The sequence below is a fragment of the Urocampus carinirostris genome, chromosome 6 (genome assembly GCF_059441175.1).
Source record: "Urocampus carinirostris isolate Australia breed hairy pipefish chromosome 6, RoL_Ucar_1.0, whole genome shotgun sequence".
Taxonomy (NCBI): Eukaryota; Metazoa; Chordata; class Actinopteri; order Syngnathiformes; family Syngnathidae; genus Urocampus; species Urocampus carinirostris.
In genome coordinates, this window is record NC_142354.1 from 39,247,669 (window position 1) to 39,266,851 (window position 19,183).

The 19,183-nt window shown below is 39.3% G+C and overlaps 1 protein-coding gene across 1 annotated transcript in view; it reads left to right on the forward strand.

The window, feature by feature from the left end:
• The first annotated feature begins 1,543 nt into the window (after positions 1 to 1,543).
• igfn1.1 (immunoglobulin like and fibronectin type III domain containing 1, tandem duplicate 1) overlaps positions 1,544 to 19,183 on the forward strand; it is a 36,030-nt gene continuing 18,390 nt past the window's right edge. Inside the window, exons 1-14 of the mRNA XM_088339112.1 lie at positions 1,544 to 1,592; positions 4,914 to 5,033; positions 5,106 to 5,248; positions 5,326 to 5,425; positions 5,508 to 5,552; positions 6,932 to 6,968; positions 7,049 to 7,229; positions 8,139 to 8,249; positions 10,162 to 10,300; positions 10,388 to 10,660; positions 12,451 to 12,915; positions 14,259 to 14,372; positions 16,882 to 16,986; positions 18,926 to 19,030. Of these exons, the coding sequence (XP_088195238.1) occupies positions 1,544 to 1,592; positions 4,914 to 5,033; positions 5,106 to 5,248; positions 5,326 to 5,425; positions 5,508 to 5,552; positions 6,932 to 6,968; positions 7,049 to 7,229; positions 8,139 to 8,249; positions 10,162 to 10,300; positions 10,388 to 10,660; positions 12,451 to 12,915; positions 14,259 to 14,372; positions 16,882 to 16,986; positions 18,926 to 19,030 (1,987 nt within the window). The remainder of the gene's footprint in view (positions 1,593 to 4,913; positions 5,034 to 5,105; positions 5,249 to 5,325; positions 5,426 to 5,507; positions 5,553 to 6,931; positions 6,969 to 7,048; positions 7,230 to 8,138; positions 8,250 to 10,161; positions 10,301 to 10,387; positions 10,661 to 12,450; positions 12,916 to 14,258; positions 14,373 to 16,881; positions 16,987 to 18,925; positions 19,031 to 19,183) is intronic.

Below are 19,183 nucleotides of genomic sequence, written 5' to 3' on the forward strand. Positions count from 1 at the left end.
AGTGTAATAAATCCAACCGTGTAAAATATTTTCACATTCCAAAACACGCAATAATGCCGACAAATAAAAGAAATAATCTGCCGAGAAGCATCTTCATCGATAGACGTTGCTTGTTGCTAGCTGTCTCTTTAGCTTCATAAAATGTTTTCTCCATGCCGTAGAGCAACCTAACATTTGATTCACATTGTTTTGCCCAGCTTTAGCCTTTGCGAGCCTGTAAATACTAAAAAGGACCCCCGAATAACTTTAGCCAATAGTGACCGATTCAAATGATGATTGACACATTGGTTAGAAAATGAAACGCCGGTATATTTATATATCCCAGCATACACCGCGGACTACTTCACCTACGGGGGAAAATGGAGTCGGTGGCTGCTTGCCTTAGTTGCGAGACCTTGCAACTCAATATTGATCCATATGTAAACGCGGTGTACCCGTCCCACCAAAGATCCACATTCACGCTGGACTGGATGATGAGGTTTTTTGTTACAGTTGCTGCAAATGAATGAGTCACTGCACAACACGTGGTAAGCTTCTCTGCTGGTTTTGATCTCGTTGACAGCACGCTGTTAGACGGCCCAAAACATGTCAAAGAGCTTTCTTTTCAGTTTACATAAAATCTATTTTAGAATATCAACCATCACAATACATTTTTACATCCATTTTAACAAGATACTTTTAACAAGAGATCGTATAGTGTTTTTTTTAACGTTTACAATGAATTCAACATATTTTTCTTTAAACTGAATTTTAACCAACATCATCCTTTTTTTTTATATATATGAGAAAACAGAAATAATAACAATAATGAGTATAAAGAACAGGTACAATTAACCTGCAAATGAATGAGTCACAACACAACACGTGGTAAGCTTCTCTGTTGGCTTTGATCTCTATAAGGTGAATTAGCATTTTAGCACAACATGCAACATCCGGCAAAACTAACATAAAAGGCGACAGAAACAAAACGAAAATAATCAATCACATTCCTGTGCATGTTGAGAGATTTGTCAGCTGTGGTTTCAAGGTTTAAAATTAACCTTTTTTTTTGCGGGGCACCAAAAGATCCTGTCTTACCGTTGGCAGCTCATTGTAGACTGCCAAAAACCCCCACCTTCCTGTCGCAAAGTCTAAAGCCAAACCAAACCTTACCACATACCAGCAGGTGGCACTGTTGGACTCATCATTGCAGGACACTTATATAGAAACTATGCAACATATTTCAGCAGGAATTTCAATCAAACAAAAGTTATTATTACACCCTTTACACATATATAAGGCACACTGTATTATTATAAGGCGCATTGTCAACTTTTGAAAAAAATAAGGCTTTTAGGTGCGCCTTATAGTCATGAAAAAACAATACTTGTTTGTTTGTTTACTTTTAATCCATTTGTAATTTTCGAAGGTCTGACATGTCCACTATCTCAATTTGATGTACTGATTACCTGAATATGGCAGAATAGAAAAGAAAAAAATATTTATGTTAATCACAAATTTCTTCTATTTTTTCCTGGGTGACAGAAAATCTCCAAAGAGCAAAATGTTGAAAAACTCAAAGATGACTGATCAAAGTGCTCCCGGGCAGAAAGGTAAGTGCAGAACAAAGGGTAACCCCCCTAGGCGGCATCACCGGTACATCTTTTTGGCATTGTTTTAAAATTCTGGTCAATTAAATAGAGACCGAAAAGTAGGCAGGGGACATATTTTTTACATACAGTGGAACCTCGGTTCTCGACCATAATCCGTTCCAGAACCCTGTTCGAAAACCGATTTGTTTGATCACCGAAATCATTTTTCCCATTAAAAATTATGTAAATTGTTTTAATCCGTTCCAACACCCTGAATGTTTACCTTGAATGTTTCACGTAGAAATAAAGCTAACCCAGGCTAATCGTACGGTTGCGTTATCTTAATCTTCCGTACGAAACATTACGCTAACATGAACGTGTAAAAATAAAAAAATCAGATCATTTACAAGTCATTTAGCACCCGGGTCTCCACAACAAGTGGTGAGCGGTTCATTGGAAAGGGAGCTCCGTCCAACACCCAGAAAGTTGGGCTCCTTTTCAACACCCTGAATGTTTACCTTGAATGTTAAACGTAAACATAAGGCTAACCCAGGCTAATCGTACGTTCGCGTTATCGTAATCTTCCGTACGAAAGATTACGCTAACATGAACGTGTAAAAATAAAAAAAGGATAAAGAAAATAATTATTTCTTACCTTTGTGGTGGTCAGCAGAAGGCGAAGGTTGACAGTGGGGTATTTCCTAGCAAGATCGGAAACTCGCACATATTCCTTCATATTTGGCTTTTATTTCTTTCTTAAATGCAATAGTTGTACGCACTACTTTTCTTTTTTCACCTGTAGCAACTTTGCTGCTTGCACTGACTTTCTTCGGAGGCATAATTAGGGGCTCAAACACTTCGTACACCTATATTAAAAGCGAAAGCAAAAGGAACCACGTCCGCACGCGATAACAGTTGGTCACGAAAAGAGCGGCTAAGAGGCGTTCGAAAACCGAGGTTCCACTGTACAAGAAACACTCTGGTGAGGACGTGATTTCATCTATACTTGGTGCTCTTAATAGGGATACTGAAAGCAAAAAACTCATCACGACAGGAGAGTGAAATTCCACAAAAAATGAACACGTCTCAAAGTGTTGGGAAAAATGGTATGAGGTGGAAATTGCTGTGGCATAAATTGAAGGAGGTAGTTTTCTCTCAATCACTGTCAAGAAATCATCCTGTAAGATATTGACCATCGCAGCCATGCAACCCCATCTTCATCATCATTTTGTGACTAACAACCGTACGTCCGATGTGTCTGAATTGCGTCTTCTGTTTCTGCGTCTCCCATTCTTGAGTAATGTGGAATATTGTCCGTGCCTGGAATCCTTCCAAAGCCGCACTTTTTTGTGTTTGAAACTAAACTGTCCTGTTCCTTTCCCTGCGATCCTGTGGTGTTTTAATTTGACTGTTCTGAGGGAAGTCACCTGGATGACAAAGGTATGCAGAGAAAGGAGAATACATTCCCACCCAAAATTTACTAAATGCATGACACCGTGTTGGTTGGTCGCATTTATGACATGCTCCGTAAGAAAAAAAATAAAAATACTTTCTATATTTCTGCCAAGGCAGTATGTACTGCTAAGGGACACTGTAGTTAGTTGGCATGTTTTGGGTTGATGTGACATCTGTAATGACATTTTGAAAAAGGGGCATGGATTATTTAAATAAAAAGGACACACATCTTGACAAAGTTGATCCTTTATTTGCAGTGAAGCCAATTTGCATGTTATCATAATATTTACTGGTACTTAAAAAAAAATCCATTATCTAAGATCTGACTTATGACAACTCACATGATTACGGGGGGTTTAGCATTTTAGCATAACATGCGACGTCCGGCATAACTAACATAAAAGGCGACAGAAACAAAACGAAAATAAATCCAAACAGCTCGAAAACATCAATCACACAACTGTGCATGTTGAGAGATTAGTCAGCTGTGATTTTAATGTTGAAAATGTCTTACCGTTGACAGCACGCTGTTAGACGGCCAACAAACCCCGCCTTCCGGTCACAAGTCAAAAGCCAAAACCAAACCTTACCCCATACCAGCAGGTGGCACTGTTGGACTCATCATTGCAGGACACTTACACAAAAACTATACAACATATTTCAGCAGGAATTTCAATAAAACAAAAGTTATTATTACACCTGTTACATATATATATATATATATATATATATATATATATATATATATATATTACAAAGCTGGCATGTTTACATTAACAAATCTCATCAGGGATGTGTTCCCAAGAATGCATGGTTTTATTTTAACGGTTTTTAAAATAAAAACGTAGTTTAAGATTGCATTTAGTGGTGATTATGCTGCTGGAGAAAACTGCACAGGCAGTAATTCTCGACCCTGCTGTGGACCTTACAAAGTGAATTCCTCATTACGAAATGGGAGGGCCAAAGATTTCTGTGCTATCACCGATCTCAAATGACATGTTGCATTCTGTTGCAACATCAGTTAACATGCTCAATGTTCGTGGTTTGTTTCTAAAAACACTTGTCGTCGATAAGATGCGAAGATGAATGACAATCGATTTGGTGGTTTGTGTCCGTCTTTTTTGAGCAAAAACCACACCAATTGTACCTTAGTGTCGACGAAATGAGAGTTACTGTTTTTCTTACCATAGCTCCCATTTTATCCCCATTAATGCTTTCCTATTACACTCAAAAATGTTTACTGCCTTTTCATTTCCCCCACTCTTTAAAACATAACTTTTATGTTTTGTTGATGCACACACCACTCACCAAAAAACGAGGGTTATTTGGCTTCCAAGTGAAATTTCAGTCTAAAGTGTCCTTTAAATAAACTGAATTCCTCTACAGTTCTCTACACTCGTTTTACATTTGGGACGATTATTTTATGTTTTTCAGGATTCGTCCATTTTAGTCCAAATTGAAAGACGAGAATTCCGGCACAAAAAATGAGAATAGTTATATATTTAAAAAAACGCTATTGAAACATTTTCTTCTAGGTAATTTATTCCAAAAAACAAAGAATTATAAAGTAAACATATTTTTCAGTATAAATTAACAAGCTCAAATAGATTTGTTTTGTTCCTATATTGAGTTGGTTTGCAAGTTTTGCCATTTAAAAAAAAAAGAGGTTTATAAAACACATATTTTCAAAAGTAAATTTTTCACATACAAAAGAAAAGGTTGACGAGCTGCAAACGGTCACAGCGTTTGGACACATCTTGTTTAAAAAGTACATTGAGGGTCATTGTGAATTGAAGTTGATCCCAAAATTTCACTTCCAAGTCAAATATCCAAAATCTATCATGAACTGTGACTCATTTTTGATTTTTGATTCCCACACTGGATCAGGAATTAGAAAAAAGTCCAAAGTGCCGGGTGTCATGATAACACAGTTTCAGGCGGAACTTCCAGAGGGAATGACGACCCCTGATTTTTCCCGCAAACCCATCGCAATTACAATTCAAGAAGGTTAGCTGTCAACACCTGACTGCAAAACGAAACGACGTCTTCACTGATTACGTGCATTGTCATTTTTCACAGGAAAAAGTACATTATTCAAAGCCATAGTCGTGGGAAATCCAAAACCAACAGTCACTTGGACCCGGGCCAATGGAGAAATCGTTTACCACCCGGACAAATGTCGGCAAAATTACAATGCCTCGTCGCATGAGCATACTCTGGAGGTACTATGCTAACCGGGATTTATAAAAAGCGTCTTAGCAAAACATCTTTCAATGATAATAAAATCTCTTGTCTGCAGTTTCCCAAGGTGGTCCCAGAGGATGCGGACACCTACAAGTGTTATGCAACCAATGATTATGGACGGGCTGTTTGTACTGCATTGTTGAACGTTATTGAGGGTATTGAGAACATCACCACAGTGGACTATGAGTGCTTATGTGCTTATCATAACAATGACACGTCTTTGCAATGTGTTTGCAGTGGGATTCTGTAAAGCCAAGGAACTACAGAAGACATATGGAGATGGTAAAGCTGGGGCACCTTGCCACAATATTGTCCGGATTACTCTTTAGGAAAAACAGTGCTCATGCTGCAGACATTAAGAAAAGAAAAACAATTATTAGGCTCTCCTTTATTTCTCATTGGAAGACATTGTTCACGCAAGACACAACTCAAGTTAAGTACCGTAAATTCCGGACTATAGAGTGCACCAGATTATAAGCCGCACCCACCACATTTAAGAGGAAAAACGATTTTCTACTTACACAAGCCGCACCTGTATATAAGCCGCATGCGCCCACATTAACAAAATGTAACACAAACACAAAATTAACCCAAACCTGATTAAGTCCCGCGATTGAAACTGAATGTCCTTCATAAAAGTACACAGTTCAAAAATCACAGCCGGCAAAATGAACGGAAAATAATACCGGTACTTAAGGTTTGATGCAGACCTGCAGAGTCCGGGTCCCGTTGAAAGTAATCCAAGGAAAAAAGTGTATATTTCCAAAGGTAAGGGTGGGAAAAATATATATCCACTATTGTGCGTCGCGTCCACAAACACGTCTCACTTTTACTCCACTTCCCATCAGCCCCAGTTGTTTTCGCCCCTTCTTTTTTATTCGCCCGTGGGAAGAATAAATGTCTGAAATAAAGACATTACAAAACCATACAGTTGCAAATACATATCATACATGGTTACACATATTTACAAAGAAAGACGGTACACCGAGAGAGTTTTCAAAGCTTTAATAATAATAACTTTCGTCCCAAACGGTGCCTGTGACAGGTAGCAACACGCGAGCAACACGCGAGCAACACAGTAAACGGGTCTGTTAAAAAAACATACCGTACATGTAAAAATCACGGTAAACCGTCCTCATCTTCCTCCTTAGAACCGAAGCCATCGAAAAGCAACTTTGTCATATAGACGTCGTCCCACGCTCCCTTATTCCAAAACACGCTGGCAACACGCTCGCTCCTTCTTTATCGGACTGCTCGATTGCTTTTAGCTTGAAAGCTGCGTCATGTGCCTTTCTTTTTGCATTTTGCATGATGAGGGTATGTTTACGCCAATTTGATTTACTGTATGCTCAAGCCAAGAAGTTGCAGTCTTCCTCGGCGCATATATTCTACCGGTCTAAATCTTACCGTTAGAAAAATTACATATATTGGCCGCATCACTGAATAAGCGCAGGGTTGAACGTTTGGGAAAAAAGTAGCGGCTTATAGTCCGGAATTTACGGTACTATTAAGTCATGCATCCGAGGTTTAACACGCAAGATATGGCTTTAAAATCATCTTACATTCTTTGGTCATCACTTTTTACAAAGGGAAATGTGGATATTTGAAAAGACAATCACAGCTGAATGTTCTTTGTGGCTTTCCTGTCCCGTTTTATCCAGAAATACCGGATTTTCTCCGCAAAAAACTTAAAAAACGGTAAGTACCTGTTTGCATGTGCTTTCAATAGAACCTTTGTTCAAAAATGCACCAAAGGGGCTTCATTCTTGTCACAGCAGTCCCCAGGTAGAAGCGGTAGAGGAAAAGGTGGGGACACCAGAGGAAAAGGTCTGGGAAATCCTCATGAATGCGGATAAGAAAGACTACGAGTGTATCTGTGCAGAATATGGCATTACCAACTTCCGCGGAATGTTGAAAAAGCTGAAACAGATGAAACAAGAAGATGACGAAATTGAAGAGGTGCACAATTTTTCTTTTCGTTGAATCGTGAATGTATTTTTGGACGGTCTAATGTGAGGTTTTAGAATCACTGCTTTTGATTAGTCTTCTGACTTTTAAGCGGCTTCCTAAATGAAGCTCAGCGGTCATTATCCCGTTCAAATTGTACGATTTTTATCAGTTTCCAAGACCACCGCAGTATTGCTTTCAAAATTAATATAAAGAAGAAAAAAAAAGCGACAAAAACAGGCACTGACAGTGATTCACCGTACTCAAATGAGGTATGACGCAAAATTGCCATTGTGTTTGCCTCTGCAGAGGAAGCCGTGAACGTCAAAGAACGGTTTCAGGGTTTCGTATGTCCATGCAGGGTTTGGTAGGATTACTTTAACTGGATTACTTTCAATTACTTAAGTAATTCAATCAAGTAGAAAGGAACCAAAACAATTCTGTTTCTTCCCTAGTTCCCAGGGTTAGGTAGGATTACTTTAACTGGATTACTTTCAATTACTTTTGGATTACTCCAATACCAAATATGCGAATAAAAGACAAAATAAACTAAATATGAATACAATTATGACTCACAACACGTGGTAAGCTTTCTCTCCTGGCTTTGATCTCTTGGATCTCCGGCAAAACTAACATAAAATGCGACAGAAACTAAATAAAAATAAATCCAAACAGCTTACCAACATCATTTTTGCTGTTCCGTGTATTACGTTACTCCCCAAGCCTGCACAAAATTTAGTCATTTTATTCATATTCAGTTTATTTGGTCTTTTTTTTAGCATATTTGGTGTTGGAGTAATCCAAAAGTAATTGAAAGTAATCCAGTTAAAGTAACCCTACCCAACCCTGTGTGTATGCCATACTTCATATTAGAGTTAAAGTTAAACCAATATTATTACGACTTGTTTTTTCATACTGTAGTTTGTGTCACACATCAATATACTGAAAAACAACAAAGAAGACGATGACGAGGAAGCAAATGAATTGGAGTTGGAGCTCAAAGAACTCAATAGTAAAGTATTCCTTTACAAGGTGAGCCGTCGGCTTTGGATTCATTCTTAACTCAGTCACTAGCAGACGTTGTTGACTGTTGCCCGATGAGCAGCAAAACAACTAAGAGAATACGTGTACGTTTTTTCTTCTGATATTTTAAAATCAATGACATTTAGTTGGTTTTACACAAAACGGGTTTCTGAACAAAAAGCAGAGAAGACAAGCTTTTTGTGAACAGAAATGGGTCAAGCATAATGACGATGACCTTGACTGTACTATTTCTGAGTTTTACGACATCTTAAAACGAAATACGACGGTTGAAGGGTTTTTGGTGGCATAATAACTGTATACACAACTAAGTATCACCCTAAAATCAACACTGCATGGATACTTCACATAGTGTTTGCCATTCACAAATTGAACTGCATCGTCCTTTTACGAGTGCAGCAAAAAACTTTGTACTAACCACCAGTGTTCCCTCTAAGCTGCGCGCGTGCGCAATTGCGCACTGCTCGCACATTCTCAGCGCACAAGAAAATCTAGCCAGCGCACAAAAAATGAGGGTTCAAAATGACTAATTAAGAAGCGAATTAAGTCAAAGTTACAGTGCATCAAGGTAAAGATACACTGGTTCCCCTGACCTTGTGTCCTAAATGCGGTATTTTGAAGTCAATGTCGAACGAAGTTGAAAAGTAAAGTCGGTAGAGTTTGTCGAGAACCGGCTTCTTCGGCTCGGCTCACTAAAAGGAACCGGCTCTTTCGGGTCCTAAACGGCTCTTCGGGTTGTTTTTGCTTCTTTAATCCCAACATGACCAAATATTATGTAAAATTATGCACACAATGACTTAAAAGATGGTGGGAATAGAACAAAAAAGAAAAAAAAATACCAAAATGAAAAAGTAGTGAAAAGCTGAGAAAAAAATAAACAAAAGGAAGAGAAAAAAAGAAGGAAACATTTAGAAAAAAATCAGAAAAGAAGAAAAGAAAGAAATGTAGGAAAAAAGTAAATAGAGAACAAAAAGAAAAAAGTAACAGCTCGGAAAAAATAAACACAATGAGATTTTTTTTAAAAGAATTTAAAAAAAAGGAGAAAAAAACACACAAAAAAGAAGAAAAAGTGTGTGTTGCATTCAAATAATTTCCAATTATATCAAGTGAATCTTGTTTCCAACATTGTACTTACACTAAAAATGTGATTAAGTACAGTTCTGTATCTCACAACCGACTAAATAAGCCCCCAAAATGTTAATATTATGCGACAAAATATGTCAGGAAATAAAAAGAAATGGATATCTTGTGAAAGAATTGTAAGAACAAACGACGTTTGTAGGCCGTACAGCCTTTGCATTAGTACATGAGTCAATTCATTCAAAACAGAAAAATAATTTTGCATTGCTGGAAACTCTGCAAAATGTAACGTGATGTCAAGTTTTGGATTTGTTTGATAATTAATTATCTTGCCACACTTGGGATTATGGTTGCTCACTGTTGTTTCAAGCGTGGCTCACCGACTTTGTGTGAATGCTCAGACCCATGGAAAATTAGAGGGAACATTGCTAACCACCCCATCACATACTCTGTTCATACTGTACCACACATATACAGAATATGTTCAAGAATGAAGTGCCTATAGTTGTCCTTCTACCATGACATTTCTCTTCCTCTTAACTGATTTGACATGCTGGAATGTACCTTCTATTCTTTATCTTCTCCTCGAAAACTGTGCAGGGTCATAAATCCAGAGTGATGGAATGCCAACATACAATGTGTTACAAAGATTAACAAAATTGAATTTCACAGACGACAGCGGCTGCAAATAATCGAATGTCTTTGTCGGATGCAGTAAATGGTCGACTTCCACGGGATTTGACATCAGCAGGGGTGAACGAGAAAATCGGATTTCACGCTGTATTTTTATATTTTTCTTGTGTTGTTCATGTAATAACTGCAGGACGGCGAAATGGTCGCCATCTCAAAAGACGAATGCGATGAACTAAAACATTCTCTGAAGCAAGTCAGCAAGAAACACGACTCGGGGCTGTACGCCATTGATGCGGACGGTGGGAGTATATTCACAGCTGACTTTAGAGGTACATCTTCAGGCTTGGGTGTGTTTGAAAATGTTGTCGGTTACTAAAAATAAATATGTGTCTTTTCCATCTATTTATGACCTTAAGTACCTGACGTGGACTTTGCTGTTAAGATCCAAGAAGTCAAAGCGGAGGAAAGACAGGACGCACTCTTCTTATGCGTCCTAACCGCACCCCTAAATGAGATCAAGTGGTTCGGCAAAAATACCCTACTGTCAAACGGCGACAAGTTTGAAATCATCGTTTCCGAAGATAAGCTCATCCACAAACTGATAGTGCGTGATTGCCTACCGTTGGATGCAGGCATCTACGCCGCTGTGGCGGGCATCAAATCGTGCAATGCTTGGCTTGTGGTTGAAGGTAAGGAATATCTGACCGGAGGGTTCAAAGCAAACTCACCAGAATATGGTTTTAATTGGGCTAGACCACATGTGTCAAACTGCCGGCCCGCGGGCCAAATCAGGCCCGCTAAGGGATTGTATCCGGCCCGCGAGACAACGCTGAGGGAAGCGCAGGAGAAAAACGAGCTGCAGGTTGAAATATGTCCACTTGATGTTGCCAAAGCCAGGCGCCTCTCACAAACGCTGTACTTGTATTTCTTTCTTTCTCTCTCTCTTTCACTCTATCTCTCGTCCTAACTTTTTCTCTCACCTTCTATCTTTTGCTCTTTCACTCGCTCTTTCTCTCTTTTTCTTTCTTTGTTCCTCTTCTTCCCTTTTTCTCTCTGTTGTTTTTTTACTTTCTTTGGCTCTCTCTTTTTTCCTTTTCTCTCTCTCTCTTGCATCCCCCTCTTACTCCCCTTCTCTTTCTCTCTTTCTATTTCTGTTTGGATTTCTTTTTCTCTCTCTTTCTTTCACCCTCTTTCACAATCTATTTTTTCTCTTTTGTTTCTCATATCGCTCTCTCTTTTTTACCTCTCTCTCTCTTTCTTTCTCCCTTTCTCTTTTTTATTTGTCCCACCCTCTCTCTTTTTCCTCTCCCTCTCTTTCTCTTATTTCGTTCTTTCTCCTCAATCTACTAATCTTTCTTTCTTTCTTTTCTTTCTTTCTTTCCTTCTTTATCCCATCTTTCCTTTTCTTTCTTTCTCTCTTTCTCTTTCTTTCTCCATTTCCTTCTCTCTTTCTTTCTTTCTTTGTTTCTTTCTGTCCATCTCTCCATTTCATTCTTCCTTCCTCATTAGTCCGGCCCCTGAGAGAATGTTTGTTCTATCTTGTGGCCCCCGAGTTCAAATGAGTTTGACACCCCTGGGCTAGACCAAGGATGTCAAACACATTATTGCTCAGGAGCCACGTGGTAGAAAAAAATACTCTCATGTGGGCCAGACTAATAAATTAAAAGCATAAAAAGTGAACCTCAGCTGAAGAGTTTGTAATCTCTTGAGGATCGCGATTAAATTGTGTTTACTGTATGATTCAGGGGTATACGATCTAGATAAATAACTATTGAGGTTCATTCTAATCAATATTTTTTTCCTTTTTCTTAGCGTATTCTGCGGTAGTGTTTAAACTTCAACCGAGCATTTGAAAAAAAAAAAAAAAAAAAAAAGCTAAACTATCTTATCTATCTACCCTGTTCATATCTCTCGAGAGGGGCGACCGACAGCAAAAAAAACACATACACGAGTAAAATGACTAAATGTTGTGCAGGCTTGGGGAGTAACGGAACACATGGAACGGAAAAAATGATGTTGGTAAGCTGTTTGGATTTATTTTCATTTTGTTTCTGTCGCATTTTATGTTCGTTTTGCCGGAGATCAAAGAGATCAAAGCCAGGAGAGAAAGCTTACCGCGTGTTGTGAGTCATCATTGTATTCACATTTGCTTTCTTTTGTCTTGTATTAGCATATTTGGTATTGGAGTAATCCAAAAGTAATTGAAAGTAATCCAGTTAAAGTAACCCTACCCAACCCTGGTTGTTTCATATTTTGAAAAAAAAGTTGAATATATTCTACTATCTCTGCAATAAACTGCACAGTCCTTTTATTGGGAAAAACATGTAAATTCATTTTTTTTTTCTTGATTTGGGTCACAGCTTTTCATGTTTCCTGATATCAGACCAGTTGAGAAACATGGTTGTATAACATCAACAAATATTTTCTTGATATTACAAAACTTCGCTTTACCTTGTATTTATTTTTTGGACTCTTCCAGCGGATAAAGAGGGTAGCAGCAAAGGAAAGAAAGTTGCTCGGAAAAACACTCTGGCCGGAGAGTGCGATGACGAAGACTTATTGAAAATCGCTAAGGATCAGCAGGAGAGGTACCAGAGAGAAATGGAGGAGAGGCTGGAGATCGCCAAGAAAGCTCAGTCGGAGCGAGAAGCTGCAGATGAAGCTGCCCGGCTGGAAGCACAGGAGGCTAGAAAGATGAACGCCGAAGCCAAGGCGGAGGCCAAGGCCACTGCAAAAGCCGCCGCCAAGACAAAGAAGGCGAAAGCTGGCAACCAAGAGTCTGCGAGGAGAGTTTCTAACACCCTCGCTGTTGACCCACTACCAGACACTGTTGGAGTGAGCGAAGACATCGAAGAAGTTGAGGGAAATTCCTTATTTATGGAATCAGTCGAGGTAGATGAAGTAAAAGCTGGAGATACTATCCCAATCCAAGATAACGACAAAGGTAAGTACAGTTTATGGTTTTGGACAGTATGTCATGTTTGCAGAGGTGTAGGAAAGCCAGAATGGAGGCATATGTGCTAAATAAAGTATTTATGAACAAAAACCAGCTCGGTGGCCTTGGGGGTATGGCGGCCGCCCCGAGACTGGGAGGTTGTGGTTCAAGCCTCGGCCGAGTCATACCTAAGACTTAAACATTGGTGCCCGTTGCCTTCCTGCTTGGCGTTCAGCATTAGGGGTTGGAATTGGGGGGTTTGGTCACCTAATGACTCCCAACACCTCAGTCGGGTTGAGCGAGGGGGCTGGGAATCCCCTCCTCTGAATCAATCTCCCAAAAAGAGTCAGAAATGACTTTAGCCACCTCCTACTAGGGGGATATGGCTGTGGTATATATGTATGAATAAAAACCGGGAACAACAAAATAAAACAGGTCTCAAAATAACCAGCAGTTTCTCCATACCAGCTTGGTACCCCCTGGTGGAAGAAGGTGCACAAGACATTCCTAACCTCTTTCTCATGGGAGGTACTAGACCCCCTAAGAAAAAAAAATGACAGAGCTGTTGCAACAGGACGGCTGAAGGTCCTTGCCTCTCGCCGCCAAGACAGTAAACCAGGCGCGGCTGAGGGGCTTTCTCCTCGCGACCACGACAGGAAACCAGGCGCGGCCACTTTGTACCTCCTTTTGTTATTAGATTTTATCACTCTTTTTGAGCACCCCTTCCTCCAGTGCCTGCTTCCCCACATGGGTCCAACTCCAACCAAAACATATTAACAAAAAAATAGAAAAATTAAATATTAAGATTATGCAGGACATTAAAGTCCTACTTCATCCCGATCCCGTTAACACAATCAACGTGATTACAATTCTGTTACATTGTCCTTGTTTTGGCTAATGATACCAAAAAATTGACCCATACCTAAACTTTAAACCTACTAGTTGCAAAACATATAAAAATATCAAATAGAAAACAATTCTAATATTATTATTATATTTTTTCTGATATAGCAACAGTTTTTTTCTTCATTTGTTTGTTTTGCTTTCTTGCTTAATCTAGTGACTTGGTTTGCTTTCTATGGATTTTCAGCTTAACTTTTAATGAAAATCCATGAACCAAATCATGTTTATTTTAACAAAGAGGAAAATATCAATCAACTGTGTCGATAAAAATGGATTGATTTTTCCCTCCCCAAAAAAATCATTCATTAAAACGCTGGAACCGACTCAGTTATGAGTTACAGAGGTAAGTATTTGTTTTGTGAATGTGAGCCAGAGTGCATATTAATACCAGATATGAGAGCACATAATAACCAACAAATTGTGCATAAAGCTGCCATTATCACCAATAGGAAACACTCATGTCAAGAGAACCGTGCAGCCAGAAAGTGAAATATCCGTCAAAAAAGACGAAAATCCCAAAGTGATTGTGGCCCAAATTGCAGACCAGGAAGACACTGTTGTTGGTAAGAAACGTTTCAAGTTGCATAGCGAAGATACGTTATTTGTCGAATGTTGCGATTCCCTGCAAACGATTACACTAGAAAACATTTTTTAAATGCTACTGATTCGGAGCAGTTGGTTGTCAAGCTGGCATTTATGATCGCCAATGGGAAAGGAGGAACATGGGTAGGAATCGTGTACAAAAGAAAATCATCTGAAATCGTAAAATATGGATGCTAAAGACGTTGATTTTGGTATGATATGACCCTTCATAACTTTAACACCTGTAAATATTTTGATAAAAATAATGCAGGTTCAATGTGGTGCTGATAATGTTTACCAAGAAATGTCAGCTTTCTAATTACAGACAAAAATCTCTGGCGATCTCATATCAAGTCAACAGATTGTTTTTATTTATCTCCTGTAAGCTACATCATGCTTATTTAAGTTTGTAAAATAGAAAAAAACAATGATAACAATAATGAAAGAAAAAATCCATACTACAGAATGTACCTGATTAAAATCTACGTGTTTAAATTTAAGAACCAAACTCAATTGTCTCTTCAAAAACGCTGCACTGGATTCTACGACGGCCAAGTTGTTTACTTCACGTGTTTTCGGATCGTGTGACGATTCAAGTTGGCGATTACAAAAAAAGCTCACAAATTTACTAATGTGCCGAAAGAAAACACAGATGAATAGCGCTTTGTGTGAAATATGAGACTTGAATTTCCAGACGACAGTGCCAGGGCAACCATATGTACAGGGTTGGGTAGGGTTACTTTAACTGGATTAATTTCAATTACTTTTGGATTACTCCAATACCAATTATGCTAATAAAAGACAAAATAAACTAAATATGAATAAAATGACTAAATTTTGTGCAGGCTTGGGGAGTAACGGAACACATGGAACGGCAAAAATGATGTTGGCAAGCTGTTTGGATTTATTTTCATTTTGTTTCTGTCACATTTTATGTTAGTTTTGCCGGAGATCAAAGAGATCAAAGCCAGGAGAGAAAGCTTACCACGTGTTGTGAGTCATAATTTTATTCATATTTAGTTTCTTTTGTCTTTTATTAGCATATTTGGTATTGGAGTAATCCAAAAGTAATTGAAAGTAATCCAGTTAAAGTAACCCGATATGTAGGTGCCAGATTAAAACGCAGTGTATTTTCTTGTTATTGTCATTGGTGGTTGCCACGAAAAAGGACCAAATTGCATATGCTTGTTATTGTTCCTCGGGGATTATAGAAAACCTTAGCAATCTGACATTGACGTCAACGATATGTAAAAAGCAGTTTTCAATTGATAACTTTTACTGCTGTTCAATTTCGAAGTATGAATTGAGGACTTGATTGGGTGAAAAAGTAGGAACATTTTCAGGACGTTGTAATGGCACAATTCCTCCAATGAATAAAATATATTTGTGCTCCACTTCCGATTTTTTTTTTAAGTTTGTTTTGTACCTGCCATAAGAATGCTTTCTTTAAAAGAAAGCATAATTAAGTTGAATATATATATATATATATATAGGGCAGCACGGCGGCGCAGTAGTTAGCGCGTGTGCGGCACAGTTCATGTCTTGGGAACCTCCTGCGTGGGTTCAAATCCAGCTCCAGACTTCCTGTGCGGAGTTTGTATGTTCTCCCCGTGCTTGCGTGGGTTTCCTCCGGGCACTCCGGTTTCCTCCCACATTCCAAAGACATGCATTCCAGGTGAATTGGCCGGTCCAAATTGTCCCTAGGTGTGAATGAGTTGTCTGTCCCCGTGTGCCCTGCGATCGGCTGGCAAACAGTTCAGGGTGTCCCCTGCCCACTGCCCGATGATTGCTGGGATGGGCTCCAGCACCCCCGCGACCCTACTGAGGATAAGCGGTGTAGCTAATGAGATGAGATATATATATGTATATATATATATATATATATATATATATATATATATATATATATTTTTTTTTTTTTTTTTTTTGGGGGTAATTTTTTCAAAAAATATTTTTTCTTTTTACTGGCATTTGTATTTTCTTACTGGTAGAAATTTGCTTCCAGAAAACTACTTTAAGTATTTGCTCGCTTGCTCATTTCAATTACTTGGCAATCACTTAGTTCTGAATGCCAGTAAGGATTGTACTGTTACTTCTTGACACTGTTTGTCATGCTTCAGAATTATTCTGTCACCCTGCTTATCGTTTTCGTTCCGTGTGCCAGTCTTTCCTGGTCTTCAACCTCATTTTATTTTGTCCGCTGCGATCGATCGTTGAGAGGAGTGCGTTAAGGGAATTCTGGCAGGGTCAAAGAAAAGTGCATCGTCTCTTATTTGGACTACAATAAATAATATCAGGTCATGCTAAGGTCGTATCTGTTTTGTAATTCAGTCGCTTGTAGAATTGATACATGTTTCAAAATAATTGTCGGCCATTTTGCTAATTTAACATCTAAAAGTTGTGCCCTGAGAATATTCACTATTGTCCATTGGCATGCTTGTTACCCAACATGATGCTCTTTATAAAGCTACCATTTATCATCACTAATAGGAAGTGATCATGGTGAAGAGACTGCGGCGCAAAACATTGAAAATTCAGGAACTAACCAAAGTGTTCCAAAGGAAATAACTGTGGACGTCAAAGTCACTGATGTCGGTAAGAAACATCTAAGGTTGCACATCATAGAATATTTCAGTCTGCGTAATTTTCGAGGCGATAAAAAACTTTGATGTCACAACACTATGCGGTCAGTAGGAATGATTATCCAAAAAGTAATATATAATGCCTCATATCATTTTGTCTGTCTTGAAAATGGTGACCCATTCCAAGACATGTGTCATCTATTTGCATTGTTTTTTGTGTTTGCAGTGTGTGATAGTGTGCGTGTGTGTGCGTCAGGTGTGAATTTTCATTATGCGTGCCAAGGGTGGAGTTATGTTGGGCAAATTGCATGCAGCCCATTTGGACGTTTGCTGCTTGTCTATGACCACATTTTCTCAATCCTCAATAATGTGACAGATGTATAAGAAGTTTAGTAGACCCTTAACGTAAGGAGAGAAGACATAAATGCCTTTTTTACTTGTAAATACAACAGTAGAGGACCCAAATCGCAGATAATACATTCCAACCTCTTCTTAAAGCCATCCCTAGACATTTCTTTTGATAGAATTTCATTCTTGTGAGTCATTTAGTAACTGAAACACAACAGTAAGCGAGCTGAAATCATGTTCATGTGAACATGTCATGATTGTCCTATTTGGAACACCTGTGGCAGCTTGATTGGCGCCAACAGCCCGGACAAGCTGATTGGTGGCCACACCCTTCTTAAGCCCCTGTCTCCAGTTTGAACTCTGTCAGATCGTTGCGAGCTGTTGTGTTTTATTTCACTCAGTAAGCGTTTCCGTCCAACCCCGTCCCTGTTAAACCTGTTTTCTGCCTGATCCCTGTTTTGGACCCATTTCTGAACCTGACTACGCCTGTTCTGCCTGCCGCCTGCCTACGATCACTTTTACGAACTCGACATCGCCTCTGATCTCCAGCACTGGTCTAACGACGTGTCACTGGGTCTGTCACTGTCTGTCACAGACCAGAACGGACACAGGACTCAATCGCATGCGTTTCTCAGGTTTTATTGAAAGAGAGTGAGATTTAGGCTTGCTTGATTGCTTGATCGGAGGGCTTGCAAAGAGCAGAATCGAGCAAGGCGGGGGTGACACTTCCGTGTCGGAAGACGGCAGGCGACGGATTCGGACGGAAACGCTCACTGAGTGAAAACACAACAGCTCTCAACGATCTGACAATGTTTGAACTGGAGACAGGGGCTTAAGAAGGGTGTGGCCACCAATCAGCTTGTCCGGGCTGTTGGCGCCAATCAAGCTGCCACAGGTGTTCCAAATAGGACAATCAACAGTTAAAAAAATGGTCTGTGTTCATTTTAATGAAAGTGAAAGAGCTACCTTCTGAAAATAACAACATACTTTAGCTAGCGGCATCGAACGGCTTTTACAACAAATACACGAAACCACACACAATTAGCCGTGTTTAGGTAGTACAAACAACCGCTTGCTTTTGGTATAATAAAGTCAAACTTGAGGTGAAATGTGACAGAAGAGAATATACTTACGTCGCGTCGCCGGGTTCCCTCCATGACAAACAGCGCCACATAAGAAGGGGGTGAGGTGGGAGGAGTTGAAGGAGGGGGGGTGAGCGAAGTGGTAACTCACCATGACTAAGCATTGTGTCAGGGCCTCCCCCTCCCCTTCACAATAAAAGTGTCCACACCGTGTCCTCAGTTGACATAAGCTCGCGCTCAATGGCGTCAAGTCAATAAATGTTTTTATTGAAAAGGTAAGGTATATTTTTTAGACCCGCGAAGCCCTAAACCTGCAAAAGTGGACCCGCGAACTAGCGAGGTTCCACTGTATTAGCCTTGCTAGCTAGCACGTTGGTATTGCATTACAGGTGCCGTGGCATTATTACGTGTGTTGTTGATGTTCTAATGCATTTATCATTAAATCAGAAAGTGAAATAACTCGCCGTCATGTCATTTTAACGCAAATGAAAAACTGTAATGTTTGGGAACTGGACCATGCAGGAATCGCTAAAGCTGACGAGAGTGAAGAAGAGGAGGAAGAACAACCTACAACTGTCAAGCGTGTCAGAGTAAGGCAAGGCCCTCTGATTGAGGAGACCATCATCGGTAAGAAGAGGCGTGCCATTTTAATTCTGCATGGGCAAGTACTTTGTATTTTAATGCTTCAGTCATTTGATGAGAAAATGACTTTCAATGTGTTTTGAGACTTTGAGACTTTACATCAACTGTGCCTGTACAAATTCTAATTGAATAAATGAC